The sequence below is a fragment of the Sporothrix schenckii genome (assembly GCF_000961545.1).
Source record: "Sporothrix schenckii 1099-18 chromosome Unknown Cont48, whole genome shotgun sequence".
NCBI classification, from domain to species: Eukaryota; Fungi; Ascomycota; class Sordariomycetes; order Ophiostomatales; family Ophiostomataceae; genus Sporothrix; species Sporothrix schenckii.
The window spans coordinates 1,783,413-1,799,958 of NW_015971149.1; the positions used below are offsets into that span (position 1 = coordinate 1,783,413).

Sequence of the window (16,546 nt, forward strand, 5' to 3'; positions counted from 1 at the left end):
TGTCTTTGTGCATTGTTCATCGCATAGCATGCACACCTTTGTGGTCGGATTTGGTGTCGTTCAATACACAGCACAAAATCGCCAAAGAAGTCAATAATCCAAAAAAGAACAAAGACAAATGCTTCTTGTTGTTTCTGGAAAGACGCTGTACGACACCACTATACCAATGAGATGCACTCAAACCCAATCCAAGATCTTGGAGGCCAGGATCTCCTCGTAGTCTCGTGCCCAGGCCAGCCTTGGTGCATCGCCTTCCTCTTCGCCCCGTGGTCTTTGAAATGGTTTTGACTCCGAAACATGCGGCACCTCGTAGCCCAGCCGGACCAGCGTCTGGATCAGCTTGCTCGTCGCCGGCCCGTCGCCGTTGGCCATGGCAATTCCGCCACCACGACCGCCGCCCGTGCTTTGGCTGCCCGCGTGGACCAGGCACTCGAGGTCTGTGGTCGAGTCCCCCATGTACACGACGGCGTCGTCCGAGTCGGCCGTTGCTTCGGCCACGGCCGCCTCGAGAGCCTCCACCTTGTCCGAGCACGACGCAAACGGCACATTGTCGTCGTGCTCGTGGTCTTGGCCGACGGCCGTGGGCGCATCTTTTCGCCGGAAGTTGGGGATGATGGCCCCGGATGCGGTCACCTTGTTGGCAAACACGCGAATGTCGCTTTTTCCAACCTCGTCGCCCTCTGCCTCGCGGATCCCTCCACTCAAAACACCTTGGATCCATGCGTCCGACCAGTTGACCGACACAATCGACACGGGCCACTGGCGCCGCGTGGCCGTCTCGCGCAGGAACTTAGAGAAGCCGCGCCGTACACGCACGCGCCTGTCGGCTTTGTCTTCTTTGTCTTCTCTGCTGTCGGCCCCAACCGCCTTTTGGCCCGCAGCAAAGAGCCGCTCGTGTGCCGGTGCCATGCCGGCAAACAGCCTCGCTTCGCGCAGCCGCTGGATGGACCGGCAGTCCACGCTGTGCAGGCTCCTCTGGAAGGCGAGCTCGTGCTCGAGCGTCGTGCGCGCGTCCTCGGGCAGGGCATAAGCCGCCTTGTGGTCGAGGTGGTCGGCCAAGTACTTGTCGACAATGTCTTTCCAGCGGGCGTCCCAGCCGGGGTCACCGCTGGTCGTCCGGGACTGCTGCTCCTGGAACTCGACGGCAAATGCTGCAAGATGGTCGATGGTGTCGTGGACGGTAATGGTGCCGTCAAAGTCGAGGACGATGTGCATGGCGGCGGCGGTTGCTGTCGGTCTTGTTGCGGCGGCACTGTCACTGCAGCTGTCTCTGCAACTGCACGAAAATGGCGAAATGGCCTGCCTCCAGGGTAGTGTCTGCCAGGCCTGCCGTGCCAACAAGGGAAGGAGCATGAGAACAGCCCCCAGAATGAACAGACCCAAGTTTCTCTGTGTCAACGTTGTGAACATTAGAACACCGTTTGGCGCCGAGTTCGGCCAAGCTTGAATTACGTATTAGTGCGGTTGGTTAGGCCACTCCGCAGACTATACATACGGAGATAAGAAGCAAACCCCCATTCCACTTTAACGGGGCTGTAACTCAGTGGTAGAGTGCTCGCTTTGCATGCGAGAAGCCTAGGGTTCGATCCCCTACTGCTCCAATTGGATTTCTTTTTTGACTTTTCGACGGTTATTTTTTTTAGACGCAAGACGACGTTCCGCCCATTCTGCCAACGTACTCACTCTGATTCTTATTAATTCACATGAGCCTTGTATTTGTTGATCTTCATTTTAAGATGTTTATTTGAGTTTTCTTCCCTTTCGGGAGTATATCTTTGAGTGGCGTGTAATCCATCAAGCCAAGCAGAGACCCTTTCCCCCCAGTCTGCTGGCATTGTCGTTGGTGTTCATTTCGTTTTCGTTTTTTTTTCGTTCTGTTGCTGTCCCTGTTCCACGCAGAGTACCTCCCAAATGACACATCGAAAAATATGTACACGCACCGACAACTGGTGCAGAAAGAAAAAAAGGAAAAACGGATGCAAAAAGCGAACCAGTCTATGTGAGATGAAGGAAATGAATGACAAGACGACCAAGACCCATCCTTTTGTTTGCCCAGGCAATGAAAGAAAAAACGAGATGACAAGGGAATGAAACGAGATGTGCCAAGAAGATGCAGCAAAGATGCTAGAACAACAAGAACTCCTATTCTTGGTTCGATAGTTGAGACAGTCCATAAATATGGGTTTGTAGTGGTTTTTTTTTTTTTGTTTCCTGACGGCCTCCTCATTTTCGGGTTCCGGTATGCCCGTCACGTTCTCTCTTCCTCGAAGGTGTATGATACAAGAGATTATTGAAACAATATGCGATATGGCGAAAAGATGGCTTTGTGAAGGCGAAGCGGAAAGATGGAGACGAAGGGAATGGAGCGATGATGTGGTTGGTAAAGGTGCTTGAAGGAACCAGTTGGACATGAGAAGAAGACAGAGCGAGGAAGAGATGAGAAAATGGACACGCCTTAAATGTAGTCGCGGCCGCTCTTCTGCATCTCAATCAACCGCCAGCCGCGTGTCTCGGGGTTGCTGACATCCTCGGGCACGCGCGTAATGCCAATGGCGTACGTCACCAGCTGCACCTTGTCCTCCATACCGGCCGCTAGCTCGTCCGTCTTGACCTGGCGGTAGACGTGCACCTCTTGCGTGCGGCAGGTGATGATGAACACGGGGATCTCGCCGGGCTCGAGCATGCGGGCCTTGAGAATATCGACGTGGCGGATGTCAAGAATGCGGCCGTCCGACTTGAGGCCGGCCGTCAGGTACTGCTTGGTCAGGGCCTCGTAGACCGAGTACTGGGCCTCGGACAGCCACAGCTTGAGCGTCTCGACGTCGCCCTTGACGTAGGCATCCAGCACTTCGGGCAGGATGTACTCGCGCAGCTCGCGCAGAAAAGGCTCGAGCTGGAAGGCCGGGTCCATCTGGCGCAGCTTCTTGATGACCATGGCGGTCTCGTTCTCGGCAAAGAAGCCGGCCACGCGGTCCGTGATGCTGCGGGCCGTCGAGATCAGGGGGTTCTCCGACTCGTTGTAGACGTCCTTCATGCTGAAGAAGCCCTGGACCACCTTGTTCGAGTCCTTGAAGCCGCGCCACGCCTCCTTCCAGGCGGCGTCCTTGTGCACCGTGACGTTGGTGCCGGCATCCGGGTTCTCCTCAAAGACCTCGGGCGCCCCGTTGGCGCCCTGCGCAGCGCGCCACTTCTCGCGGCGCTGGCGGCGCTCCTCCTTGTCGGCCCAGCCGCCGTAGCGCGAGCTGCTGCCGTCGTCAATGACGTCCTTGACGTTCTTGTAGGCCTCGGTCTCGCGGATGGGCTTGGTGGCCTTGTCGAGCACCTCGCCGGTCGCGTTGGCGCCGGCGCGTACGCCCTTCATGACGGGCGTCTCCCAGGTCCAGGCGGCACCTTTGCCGATGGTGGTGGCGGTGGACTTGATCACCGTGGACGCGGTCGAGGAGACGGCGCCCGAGGTCGCCTCGTAGGCCTTGCGTGCGCGCTGCACAGACTCGCTCTCGGTGAACTGGTGGGCGCCCTCGGCCAGGGCCTTGGTGGAGTCGTTCCACTCCTTGGACTGCTTGAACTCGGACTGCATGGTCTCCAAAAAGACCTGCCACGGGGTCTTGTCGCCGTGGGGCGGCGGTGGCGGCGCGGCCTCATTGTCCTCCTTGGCCTTGCCATCCTCGCCCTCACCCCCCTTGCCCTCGCCCTCCTTGCCTTCACCCTCCTGGCCGTCCTTGGCCTCCTTCTCGGTCTTCTGCTGCTCCTCGGCGGCGGCACCCTCCTTGGCGCCTGCCTGCGCCTCGGCCTTTTTGGATTGTTCTTCTGACGGCGGCTGTTGTTGCGATCGGAGGACGGTGGCGTGGAAGGCACGCGCCTGCGTCGGCATCGCGAGGCGGATGGAGGTCGGGAGGAAGGGCGAGGTTAATGCGGAGGAGGAGGAGGAGAAAGTGGAGGGAGTGGAAGAGAGAGGGGTGCGCGATGCGGCATCTTGGCTGCGCAAGAGGGACGGCGACGTCAATAACCGGCGGTAGGCCGGTGTGCGGCCGGTTGTGAGGAGAGAGGAAGAGGCCCGCGAGAGGGCGCCGGGGTGTGCCTGCCGTGCGACGTTCATCTTGGGCTGTGGGGTGTATGTGACGACAGTGGAAGGTGCGAACAGGAAGAGGAAGTGAAAGCCTCGTGCCCTCCCGGTCGGTTGAGGAAAGAGCACAAAAAGGCTGATCGTTGCGAGGCAGACGAGGGAAGGTGCGTTTTGTGTGTCTGCTTGTGGGGTGGAAGGAACTCGGTGGCGGGCTGGGAATGGGAAAAGAAGCGAGGCAAAAACGGCTTTTACTGAATTTTCTCGGTTTAATTTTTTCACCAGTCTTGGTCGTCTTCCTAGCGGGCCTGGCCTGGGAGGAATAGGGAACGAGATCGAAATATGACGATTTTCTTGGGCGGTAGGGATTGGCTACAGAGCGGACAGTGGGTTGTCGGAGCGGCTTTGGGGCATTTCGGGCTCTAGAGGGAAAAGCAACTGCCATAATCGGACTGAATTTTCTTTGTTTTGCAGGGAAGGTGCACTGGCCAGTGGTTTTCTACGGAGAATGCTAGCAGCAGACGGGAAGCGCTTGACGCTGATTGGCTGGTAGGGCGGCGAGCTTTTTCAAAGGGGGCATCGGATCTGACCATAGAAAATAGTATAGCCCGAGTGCGAAGAAAACCACACCCTGACGAGCGACCGCAACCAAACTCCATTCGCTCACGACACCCCGCGTCACCGACCTCGAGTTCTCACCCCGCCATGGAGAAGGTGTCGGCCGGCTCTCTGCGTGTGGCGCGCACGCTGGTACAGTCAATTACCTCACCAGCGCTGCGGCCAACATTCCGATTTATGTCGTCGACGCCCTCCTCCTATTCCTCCACCTCCACAGCCCTGCGGCGGTCATGCGCAGCAGCACACCCGATACGGCTGTTCTCCAGCACATCAACTGCCCGCAATGCGGATCGGCCACCAGCCAGCGACAGCAGCAGCAGCACTGCCGCACCCACACCTCCGCGGCCAAGCAGCGCCAGCCTCATGGAGGGCCTGGCCGACCTGCTGCCGTCGACCCCTGGCACGTCCGGCTCGTCCCTGACCGGCCAGGCCTCGACCTCATCGGCACTGTCTGCGTCTGCCGCCTCGTCTTCGACGCTGACCGCGAGCATGGACGACATTGACAGCATGAAGAACGACGTTGAGGACATGTTGGGCGAGTTCCACCTGGCCATCTACGCGCACAAACACAACACACACGTGACCTTTTCGAAGCCCAACGGCAACGTGATCATGTCCATGTCGACGGGCAACATTGGCTTCAAGCGGTCGCACCGCGGCACGTACGATGCGGCGTACCAGCTGGGCGCCGCCACCTGCGACCGCATGTACCGGGGCAACTGGCACAAGAACATGCACAAGATGCGGGTGACGCTGCGTGGGTTTGGCCCCGGTCGCGAGGCGATTACCAAGGTTCTGCTGGGCCAGGAGGGCAAGCTGCTGCGCACCAAGATTACGCGGGTGGCCGACACAACGCGGCTCAAGTTTGGCGGCACACGGTCGCCACGGCCGCGTCGCCTGGGTTAGCCGCGGACAGACGACGAGAGGGGGTGTGATGCTGTGCATTTGGGACACAGGCTTGTACTTGTAGATATAGGAACAGACATGCAACATCAAATCTACTTTTGTTGTGTTTCGTGCCGTTTTGCTGTCGAGATTGTTCGAGGTGGTTTTAATATTGCTTTGTGGCATATGTTTGTAGCGGGGCTTGGACATTATGGTTGCCAAACCAGGCCACTGGAGAACGTAGCTTTACAGGGCTCCGCACCACCCACGACCACTAAAATTCTACAGTCGTTAGCGGCCGTGACATCACACCAATCTTTCCACTTGCAAAACGTCAAAACGACAAGGCAATGGGCACAGCTCCAAGGTGACCATGTCCACACGAGACTCAATACCACCGCCCTCTGCGGTCTCCGCAGTCTCCTCGGCCTCACCACCCCCCGCTACTTCTTCGTCCTTCTTCAACCTCGACACGCTGTTCGAGAACCCCGTTTTCGCTGGTGGTATCGGACTCGCCGGCCTCGGAGCGGCTGCAGCTGCCGGTCGACGCGGCCTTATTGCGGGCGCCCAGCTGCTGCGGCGGCGGCTGCTCGTCAATGTCGAGATCAGTCGGCGTGACCCGTCGTACCCCTGGGTGCTGGCATGGCTGTCGGAGCCGCGGCCGCCAGGCGGGTTCCTGGCGCAGCGCATCACGCGCATCCACAACCTGTCGGTGGCCACTGCGACAAAAGCCATGAACCCGGGCGGCGACGCGAGCCAAGGCAGCAATGGGCCCGTGCAGGCGTCCTTTTTCCTGCAGCCGGGCTACGGCCGCCACATCATCCAGCACCGCCCGGGCGTGTTTATTGCCGTCAGCCGCGAGAAGCAGAGCACGGCGAACATGTCGACGGGCGAGCCGCACGAGACGGTGACGCTCACGACCCTCTATGCGCACCGCCACGTGTTTGAGGAAGTGTTCTCGCAGGCGCACACGCTCGCGGCCCAGGCCGCCGAGGGCAAGACGCCCGTGTACAGCGTGCAGGGCATGGGCTGGGGTACCTTGGGCGAGCCGCGCACTAAGCGGCCGCTGGCGTCCGTCGTGCTGGACCGCGACGTCAAGGAGCACATTGTCGCCGACGTGCGCGACTTTCTGCAGCGGCAGCACTGGTACGTTGACCGCGGCATCCCCTACCGCCGCGGGTACTTGCTGTACGGCCCCCCCGGCAGCGGCAAGACGTCCTTCATCCAGGCGCTGGCGGGCGAGCTCGATTTTGGGCTGGCCGTTGTGAACCTGAGCGAGATTGGCATGACCGACGACAAGCTGGCGATGCTGCTGATGAAGCTGCCGCGACGCAGCATTCTGCTCCTCGAAGACGCCGACGCCGCGTTTGTCAACCGGCGGGCCGCACGCGACGCCGACGGCTACAGCGGACCCACGGTGACGTTCTCGGGCCTGCTGAACGCGCTGGATGGCGTCGCAGCGGGCGAGGAGCGCATCGCGTTCCTGACGACGAACCATATTGACCGACTGGACCCGGCGCTGATCCGGCCAGGCCGCGTCGATATGATGGTGCGCATCGGCGAGGCGACGTCGTACCAGGCGGCGCAAATGTGGGATCGGTTCTACGGCGACGTTGACAAGGATGGTGCCGGGCGCGAGCGCTTCCTGCAGCGGCTGCGTGACCTGCGGCTGGTGGAGGACGACGCTGATGCGAACGGTGCTGCGGCTGCGGTTGCAGAGAGGTCTGGGGACAGCGTGCCAAGGCGGCACACGAGCACAGCGGCCATCCAGGGCCTATTTTTGTTCAACAAGAACGACATGGAGGGTGCCATCAACATGGCCGAAGGCCTCATTCCGCGGCAGTTTGAGCCGGAGCCGACCGACCCCGGGGGCGCGATCAAGACGCCGGCGTAGGGAGGGCATGCATGCTCCCTTTTGTGTACTATATGCACTTCATTTTGTCCCTCTACTATATTTGATGTACAAACACCTCGGGCGATAGACAAAATTAGGATACCCTTTTCAAGAGCTTTACTATGTCAGAACCAGTGTTTCCTTGAACTGCGACATATGGCCGTGATCTATATAGATTCACACCCGTCCATGTCCATTCATATCCCGGTTTCCGTAATTTATCAGTCGCTGAGTCAATCCCTTGTGTATCCTCCCTTGTCGCCTTCTTTCTTCCATTTGTCAGTCCTTCATTATTTCTACCTCTTCCCACCCTATTCCGTGATATGGTCAGTTCACTTCGAACCGGAGGTTGTCGCTTATATGCATGTAAGCAGATATCACACTAAACGAAGTAACGAATACCTTGCGACCCATTTTTCGGTACCTTTTTATCGATAAGGATTTTTGTCAGAGGACACCGCCCAAAAAAGTAACTGCTGTAAGTCGGCAGAAAAAATAAAACGACCGAAACGCCGCCAGCCTCTTCTTCCACCAGCAACGAGGGCATCTCGTCGGGCGATTTTGCAAGACAGATCTTTCCACCACACAAACCACAATTGCCCTTCCTTACGAATTTTCCGCCGCTTTTCCTCCTCCTCACATACGACGATGCTCAGACAAATCACCCCACGCAATGCGCGCTCCAAGCGTGCCCTCGAGAAGCGCGCACCCAAGAACGACGAGAACCCCAAGACCTGTCTGTTCCTGCGCGGCACGTCAGCTTCCCAGATCGTGCAGGACTGCCTGACGGACCTGCACGCCATGCGCGCACCGCTCGCCAAGAAGTTCACCAAGAAGAACGACGTGCACCCGTTTGAGGACCCGGCCAGCCTCGAGTTCTTCTCGCGCAAAAACGACGCCAGCCTGCTGCTCTTTGGCAGCAGCAGCAAGAAGCGCCGCCACTGCCTGACGCTGTGCCGCACCTTTGACTACCAGATGCTCGACATGTTGGAGCTGTACGTGGACGAAACGACGGTGACGCGCATCGGCCAGTTTGCCGGCGAGGACGGCAAGAAGCGGACGTTCCCCGTGGGCGCGCGGCCGATGCTGTTGTTTGCGGGCACGCCCTTTTACGAGGGCGGCGACGGCATCGAGGGCGGCCGCCGCGACGGGCAGGGCGGCGTGGCACCGCACGTGGCGGGCGCGACGTCGGACACGGGCCGCAAGTACGCGCTGGCCAAGAGCCTACTGACGGACTTTTTCCGCGGCGACAGCTCGCCCGACAAGATTGACGTCGAGGGTTTGTCGCACATTATCGTGTGCACCGCTCCCGAGGGCAAAGAGGGCAAAGAGGGCGCCCAAGGCGCGGAAGGTGCTGCCGGCACGGACGCCGTGGCCCTGCCCCTGCTGCACCTGCGCGTGTATGCCCTGCGCACCAAGCGCAGCGGCCAGCGGCTGCCGCGCATCGAGGTCGAGGAGATTGGTCCCCGGCTGGACATGCGTCTGGGCCGGTTCAAGGAGCCGGACACGGAGATGCAGAAGCAGGCGATGCGCAAGCCCAAGACGACGGAGGCGCGCACCAAGAAGAACATTGAGACCGACGGCATGGGCGACAAGGTGGGCCGTGTGCACCCGGGCAAGCAGGACATGAGCGAGCTGCAGACGCGCAAGATGAAGGGCCTGAAGCGGCAGCGCGGCGAGGCGGAGGGTGCGGCGGGCGATGACGATGACGACGATGCCGACCGGGCTGTGATTGAGGATGCCGGCGAGTTCACGGGTGTCACGGGCGTTGTCGAGCTCAAGAACGACTTCTCCAAGAAGAAGGCGAGACGGTCATAGGAGAGGAGTGAAAGACGAACGAGGAAGAAGCACGATCATCGTCTGTAAAAAAAGCAACTTCTTCTTTTTAGATTATTTTATTTCTGGAGCACGGCGTCATTCGGGCAGTCTTTAGGACGCATACTGCTTTGTTTTCTAGTTTTCATGGAACACATTTTTTCTTACAATTTGCACAGCATGCAGTATATGTTGGCTGTAGCATCAGAAGGTACAGTAGTTCGAATGGTGTGTTTTATATATTTGTTCAATATGTGGATCTCAATCGTTTCAAGTGACAACTAAATACCTCTGAGAGAACCAAGTAAGACGGCGAATGTGGTCCCCGTCAGACAACGCGCTGGCCAATATAAAACGCCAGAAATCAGTTCCCATCCCCAAGTGTCACTCCTGAATGCACACGAATGGCTACCCATCGCCTAGCTTTCTTTCCTCGTAAAAGTGTTTAAAGAACACCTTCAAGAATCGGACAGTAAAGAAAGGCCAATTATGAAACTCCCCTCCCACACTCATCCCGGCCCAAAACGTAAAATACAAGTACAAATGGTTTAAAAACGCTCACAAAAAAATAAAAAAAATAAACTCCGCGCCTTCTTACATATGCGCTGAAACGTTGTTGGGGTCTCTCCTTTCTGCAGACACGGCCAGCAGCCTTCACCCGCCTCTATAAGCTGGCAAAGTTGAACTCGTTCAACTCTGACGGCACCCCGCCATTGTTGATTGTCTCCGTGATCATGTCGATGTGGTGCACGTAGCTTTCGGGCCCGGCTGCAGCACCGGCACCGGCGCCGGCACCGGCGCCGCTGGAAACCAGGCCGGCTGCATCGTCCGTATCGGCACCGCCGCCGTTGGTGCCGTCCTCCGTGTCGTGCCAACTGGCGCCCCAGACCTCGGTGGGGACATAGTCCGATGGGTGGTTGTCGTCGTGGTACAGGGCGACCCGGACGGCCCACTGCATGTGCGGCCACCAGCGGCGCTCGACGTCGACGGGGACGGCGTCCGAGTTGAACATGGACACGACCCCCAGCACTTCGCGGCGGGCCATGCCGTGCAGCCACCAGACGCTGTCGAGGGTCTTGAGCATGGCGAAGAAGCAGGCCAAGATGGTCAGGGCGCGCGGCGTGCGGCTGCTGAGCAGCTCGACGAAGCGGCGTGATACGGTGGCCGGGAAGGCCAGGCAAGCGCCATTGTTGCGCATGCCGTGGGCCCAGTTGAGGACGGCGACGGCGTGCTGGTAGGCGTGGCGGGTGCGGGCGCTCTCGTCTGGGTCGTCGGCGACGTGGACGCTGTCGCGCAGAATGTTGGCGATCTGGTGGCTGTTGGTGGTCGGGGAGCCTGCCGGGTGTGGGTGCTGATGCTCGAGTTCGGCGTCGCGCTCGCTGTTGCTCGTGCAGACGCAGCTTGGGCTGTGGTGCCGGTGCGCGCCCTGGTCGGAACGGGACGAAGACGGATCGTTGGCCGCCGAACTTGCGACGTGGCACTCGTTCGCCGCGGCCGACGAGTTCGACTTGTTGGCGCCGGACGCGCTCGCGACGGCCGCCAGCTCTTCGTCCACGCCGTCCAGCAGGTGACCGAAAAAACCGTCCTTGGCTGACGCAATGTCGAGGTGCAGTGCCGGCTGTGCATTGATGATGGGGAGCACAACGTTGCTGCGGCGCAGCCAGGGCCACGAGGCGGCTGTGATGGCCTTGACGCCCTGAAACGCGTGGAACCAGGACATGGGCAGGCCGTAGTTGCCACTACTCACGCCAATGGACATGTGGGACAGGGAATATGGGTCGCGTGCCGGCGGCTGGCCGTTGGCATGATGGGCGGATGCGGACGGCTGTTCGTCTTTGCTAAAGATGCGCGTGGCGGTGGACTGGAAGGCGATGAGCGTGGAGTTGAGAAAGAGGGCCTCGGCATTGGAGGCTGTGATGCCCTGCTGTAGGAGGCGGTTGTACTCGCTGAGGGACGAGCCCATGTAGGCGTGCGAGGCGCGGATGAGCTCGCGGTCCTGCGGGAACTCGCTGCGCAGGTGGAGAGCGGCCACGGCCAGGACAGCGTCGGTGAGATGGTTGGAGGCGGCATTGACGGAGCCGCTGGCGGCCGCAAAGGCCACGCGGGGTACATTGTCGCGCCAGATTTGCTCCGCCGACGGGTTCTGGCACGAAAGGGTCTTGCTTGTCTCGGTGGTGTAGTGGTGCAGCAGGCGCATCTCGAGCAGGCGGGCAGCGGCTGAGGCTGACGCCGGCGGCGCGAGAGCCAAGGATGTTGGTGATGCAATGGTCGGAGAAACAGACGGCGGGGGCCCGAGTCGTGCAATGGCGGCGGCATTGGCCTTGATCGACGGTATTGAGGGGGTGGCCGGGACGGCAAAGGAGCCAGCAGGTGTGGCTGCGGCCGGCGTGGCGCCTGGTGTGGAGGCATAGGAAGTGCGCGGTGTGTGGGCAATGTCGGAAGCGGCATTGGGGAACTCAAAGTCGCACTGGACGCCGTGCTTCTCGCAGTTGTAGCAGCGGGGGCGGATCTCGTCGCACTGAGGCTGTTAGACGGTGAACAGTGATGGCAAACGCAGCGAGAGCAGACATGCCGGAGGCACGACAGCCATGCTTACCTTGATCTTGCGCGACTTGCAGCGGCGGCAGCCCGCTCTAGACTTTTTATGTGAACGCCGCGGAGGCATTGTGACTGTGGAGAAGGGGATGGAACGTGCAAGTGGCGTCGACAATGGTTGTGAGCGCAGAAAATATAAAAAGGCGGTCGGGACGGTCAATGTAGAACAAGGAGGGCACGCTTAGGCACGTGTCAATGAGCGGCGGGAGGATCGGAGTTGTCGGTAAATGCACAGGGACGTGACGTCAACCAAGCCATTGGTTCAGGCGGCTGCCTGGTCATGATAGTGAGGCCGTCTCCGGGCGTAATTTCGGGGCGTGCCCCTGAGGCTGCACGGATCGGGCCAGGATAGACGTGAGGAAGGGAAGGGCGGAAACGGGGCAGCAGAACGGGACGGCGAACGGACAGGACTGGGGGTGTGTCTGACGGCCGTGAGATATGCAGACGGATGGTACAGGGGAATAGATCGTGCAGAGAATCGAGAATGCGGAGATCGAAAATGCGAAAATGCAAACGTCGAAATGGAAGCGGCAGTCGTCTGTGTCGAGACACGAGCCGCGGAGCCGCGTAGGGATGCAAATGACAGGAAACAGCCGTGTTTTCCAGAACATGCAACGCTGACGGGGAGCGACTGAACCCGAGTGCCCGAGCACTAGTGTCTTTGCTAACTGGAGGAACGGTCAACTGTGGATGAAGCGACGAGGGCGAAAATGCAAAATAGTGACCTTTGGTGATTGATGGTGCTGCATTGGCGCGCTTTCCCATTTGGATCATTGGCGGGCTGAAAGGCGTACGTTCGTGCTAGAGTGGCGCTGATTGGCCACAACTGATCCAGCGCAGAGGAGAAAAGGAAGGAACCCCAGCCGGATCATGGACTTTCCGTGCCATTGTGCATAGTGCGAGGGCGCGAAGAAGGCGCAGCTGATAATGTGTCTCTCGCCCGGGCAACAGGCAGGTGCGGATGACCCACGAGAAGCAAGAACGACAAAGAGTCAGGCATTGCAAACAAATGATCACGGAAAGAGCGTTGCGGGAAGCAGATTACTTGGATAATCGGTTTGGGAAGCTACGATCTTAAATCCTGTGAAGTGAAATGGTAATGCGGAATCAAGGAGCAGAATTAAGATCCGAGATAAGAGGATCAATGCGTTGAGGCTGCGGGAGCCGAGAGACCGGGTTAGGACAGAGACAGAGACAACGAACAGACGGACCTGAGCGACAGATCGGACGGTTGTACTGTGTGTTGTCATCCGATGAGATACTCCCCAAAGAACACAAGCTCCCCCTGGACAAAAAAAGGCGTACACACAAAATGTTCTAGCAGTCTTTCAGTGCAAGAAATCTTTAATTTAGCACTGTAACAGTGCCGACATCTCCACCAAAAAGCGCTTGTGTGTACGCGTTTTTTTGGCCAGGTGGAGACAAGCAAATGTGACCAGCTCTACAATACCAATACGCAGAGTGCGATGCAAAACAGTGCTCCGTAAACAGTGCTCCGTAAACAGTACTACGCTCTAGGACGTTGATCGACCAGGCCCAGAGGATGGCATCAGCCGTGCGGTCTTTTCGTTTTCAGGGTCCTGGATACATGGCACAGAGGTGACAGGCTAACAGGATATGGACACGGCTCGCGGGGCAGCTCATGGCTGACGTTGCAGGGAAGTATGTCCGTAGAGAGAAGCACAGAACGGGGCGGCAAACAATCTGGGGTGTCAGATCTATCAGCACCATCGGAACGAGTCAGCAAATCTCGCAAAAAGCCGTTGCCGTTCTATCGATAAACAGACAGCTATGACGACATGCAGCAGGGGCCACCAACACGCAGTAAGCGGACACGAAGTGCCGGTTTTGTGCTTGGTGACACTGAAAGACGCAGACAAGGTGATCGCCGTGCAAAAGAAAGTGCGCGGAGCAGCATCACATAACTGGATGACCAATGGTGATTATTTAAGCATTCCGCGTGGTTCGGAGGGCGACCTGCAAAAGGCAGGCGCGGCTGGCTACGGCGGGAGTACGTCACAGAAACAGAAAGAGCGGTGGACACGCACAGCGCGGAAAGCATGCAACTTCCTTTTTTGTGTAAGCAAACGGGTCAAAAATCTTAATCTGGGGCCTTTTCAGCTTTTTTCGACTCCCGTCATGCCAGTGGCCCAGGGCGGCTTTGGCTGTGTAGTGTAGTGGTGAGTGCTCGTATTCAACGGGCGGCAATTCGCGGGCTGGTTCATTGAGCTTAGAAATTATGGAATTGCCGTGGTGAGTAATAGAATCGGCAAGGAGCACCAAAGAAGCAAGCCATGTCATGAGAGCGAATCCCGAAGAAAGAACGACCGCTTGCGCAAGATATATAAGGAAACAGCGACCATGGAACAAAACGCAGCACATTGAACGGGAAAGAGCCAACAAGGAAGCCACAAAGATACAGACCAGAGAAGGAACGATCCAAGACTTTGGGCCTCGCTGCAGCTGCAACAAACTTTACATCAAGTCCCATCAATTCCTCAGAACTGTGTTCAAGACGTGCCTCCAGAGGCATTAGCCGCATACGGCAAGTGAAGAGATTGAAAGAAAAAATTTAGAAGGAAAAAACGGGACGGGGACGGCGTCCATCGTTTTGCAAACCGCCAATCACCAAAACCCCTCCTGCCCTCCTAGCTCTAAGGTCTTTTAAAGACGGAAAGAACCCCACACTGACTCGGCCATTGCGCCATCGCCGTGACATCTTGCGACTCGAGCAACTTCGCCTCTCGTTTGCATCGACAACAGCCCTGCAGACGCCTTGAGTCTCTGAGCTCCTAACATTGCCTTATATCTTCACACAAAGCACTTTCGGGTCCTCTTCAAAAGCAACACACCCCCACGCATCTGCCCTCCTTCAATTCTGCCGCCCAGTCGAAATCGCAGCAAATTGCACGGAAACAGTTCCCACGTCATCGTTAGATCCAGATCGAGACAAGAATAAACGAATCATACACAAGACAAGACCGATAGTGCATTTGGATCTCATTGGCAGCTTGCGCCGGATCCAAGGACCGTCTACACGGCTGCCCTCCACCCAGAACGAAAACCACCACAAACTCTATATCGCAGACCAGCCCAACATGACCGATTCCAAGCTGGCTCCTGAGCAGTCCACATGGCTCAAGAACGGCGTGGCCGCCAGCAACGGATCTGCAGGCACCCCCACGGCCCAGAAGCAGGCCAAGGCGCAGGCACCCCCACGGGGCTTTGGCACCCTGGCCGTCCACGCCGGCAGCCCCCACGATCCGACCACGGGCGCCGTCATTGAGGCCATCAGCCTGTCCACGACGTTTGCGCAGTCGGCCGTGGGCAAGCCCGTCGGCGAGTACGAGTACAGCCGCAGCAGCAACCCGAACCGCACCAACTTTGAGAACGCCGTGGCCGCGCTCGAAAAGGCCCGCCACGCGCTGGCCTTTGGCTCCGGCAGCGCCGCCACGGCCACCATCCTGCAGGCGCTGGCCTCGTCGACCTCGGTTGGCCCGCCGCTCGACAGCGCCGCCGGCGATCGTGCGTCCATCGCGACGGCGGCGACGGACGACAAGGCCCATGGCTCCTCGCACGTCATCTCCGTGTCCGATGTCTACGGCGGCACGCACCGCTACTTTACCCAGGTCGCCAAGGCCCACGGCGTGCGCGTCACCTTTACGCCCGCCATCGAGGTCGACATTGCCGACCACATCACGCCCGCCACCCGCCTCGTGTGGATCGAGACCCCCTCCAACCCGACGCTGCGCCTCGTCGACATTGCCGCCGTCGCCCGCACGGCCCACGCCCACGGCGTGCTGGTCGTCGTCGACAACACCTTTATGAGCCCCTACCTGCAGAACCCGCTCGAGCTCGGCGCCGACATTGTCGTCCACAGCGTCACCAAGTACATCAACGGCCACAGCGACGTCGTCATGGGCGTCGCCGCCTGCAACCGCGACGACCTGCACAAGCGCCTCGCCTTCTTGCAAAACGCCGGCGGCGCCGTCCCCTCGGCCTTTGACAGCTGGCTCGCCCACCGCGGCCTCAAGACGCTGCACCTGCGCGCGCGCGCCGCCTCCGGCAACGCCCTGGCCGTGGCCACCGAGCTGGAGCGCCGCACCGACCTCGTGCGCGCCGTCAACTACCCGGGGCTGGACTCGCACCCGCAGCGCGACGTGGCGCGGCGCCAGCACCGCGAGGGCATGGGCGGTGGCATGCTGTCGTTCCGCGTCAAGGCGGGCCGCGCGGCCGCCGAGCGCTTCTGCCAGTACACGCGGCTGTTTACGCTGGCGGAGTCGCTGGGCGGCATTGAGTCCCTGGTGGAGGTCCCGAGCAGCATGACGCATGCGGGCATTCCCCGCGAGCAGCGCGAGGCCGTGGGCGTGTTCGACGACCTGGTGCGTGTGAGCTGCGGCATTGAGGAGTCGCAGGATCTGCTGGAGGATGCGATCCAGGCACTCGAGCGCGCCACGGCCGAGGTGCTGGCCGAGGCGGCGGCTGCTAATGGCAACGGCGCGTCCCACTAAGGAGGCTTGATGTCGAGAGAGGTTGCGACTTTCGACGTTGTTGGGAAAAGCTATCATTTAGTTTCCTGTTCTTGCGCATTGTTTACATGTTTTTACTATGCATAATACTGTTGGCATTGGACCTATCCAACTGTTGGAATTATAGCGATAGAATTTTACATTTTACGT

General features: G+C 59.1%; 7 protein-coding genes and 1 non-coding gene across 8 annotated transcripts; 5 read left to right on the forward strand and 3 right to left on the reverse strand.

The window, feature by feature from the left end:
• Positions 1-177: 177 nt before the first annotated feature.
• On the reverse strand, positions 178-1,215 carry SPSK_00850 (uncharacterized protein; the record flags this gene model as incomplete). Its single annotated transcript, XM_016727796.1, has 1 exon — positions 178-1,215. One exon carries the CDS (start codon positions 1,213-1,215, stop codon positions 178-180), a length of 1,038 nt encoding a protein of 345 aa, XP_016584410.1.
• Positions 1,216-1,529: 314 nt separating this feature from the next.
• SPSK_11293 lies at positions 1,530-1,601 on the forward strand. Its single transcript has one exon. It is a non-coding gene; the product is annotated as a tRNA-Ala (tRNA).
• Positions 1,602-2,455: 854 nt separating this feature from the next.
• Positions 2,456-4,096, reverse strand: SPSK_00768 (Tim44-like domain containing protein; the record flags this gene model as incomplete). Its single annotated transcript, XM_016727716.1, has 1 exon — positions 2,456-4,096. The coding sequence occupies one exon, from the start codon at positions 4,094-4,096 to the stop codon at positions 2,456-2,458; it is 1,641 nt and encodes a 546-aa protein (XP_016584411.1).
• Positions 4,097-4,765: 669 nt separating this feature from the next.
• Positions 4,766-5,584, forward strand: SPSK_00880 (37S ribosomal protein S11; the record flags this gene model as incomplete). Its single annotated transcript, XM_016727826.1, has 1 exon — positions 4,766-5,584. One exon carries the CDS (start codon positions 4,766-4,768, stop codon positions 5,582-5,584), a length of 819 nt encoding a protein of 272 aa, XP_016584412.1.
• Positions 5,585-5,936: 352 nt separating this feature from the next.
• On the forward strand, positions 5,937-7,457 carry SPSK_00784 (mitochondrial chaperone BCS1; the record flags this gene model as incomplete). Its single annotated transcript, XM_016727732.1, has 1 exon — positions 5,937-7,457. The coding sequence occupies one exon, from the start codon at positions 5,937-5,939 to the stop codon at positions 7,455-7,457; it is 1,521 nt and encodes a 506-aa protein (XP_016584413.1).
• Positions 7,458-8,105: 648 nt separating this feature from the next.
• SPSK_00825 (ribosome production factor 2) lies at positions 8,106-9,275 on the forward strand (the record flags this gene model as incomplete). The annotated part of the gene is made up of 1 exon (XM_016727772.1): positions 8,106-9,275. The coding sequence occupies one exon, from the start codon at positions 8,106-8,108 to the stop codon at positions 9,273-9,275; it is 1,170 nt and encodes a 389-aa protein (XP_016584414.1).
• Positions 9,276-9,936: 661 nt separating this feature from the next.
• On the reverse strand, positions 9,937-11,937 carry SPSK_00734 (c6 zinc finger domain containing protein; the record flags this gene model as incomplete). The annotated part of the gene is made up of 2 exons (XM_016727682.1): positions 9,937-11,796; positions 11,869-11,937. 2 exons carry the CDS (start codon positions 11,935-11,937, stop codon positions 9,937-9,939), a joined length of 1,929 nt encoding a protein of 642 aa, XP_016584415.1.
• Positions 11,938-14,965: 3,028 nt separating this feature from the next.
• Positions 14,966-16,378, forward strand: SPSK_00793 (cystathionine gamma-lyase; the record flags this gene model as incomplete). The annotated part of the gene is made up of 1 exon (XM_016727741.1): positions 14,966-16,378. One exon carries the CDS (start codon positions 14,966-14,968, stop codon positions 16,376-16,378), a length of 1,413 nt encoding a protein of 470 aa, XP_016584416.1.
• Positions 16,379-16,546: the final 168 nt, after the last annotated feature.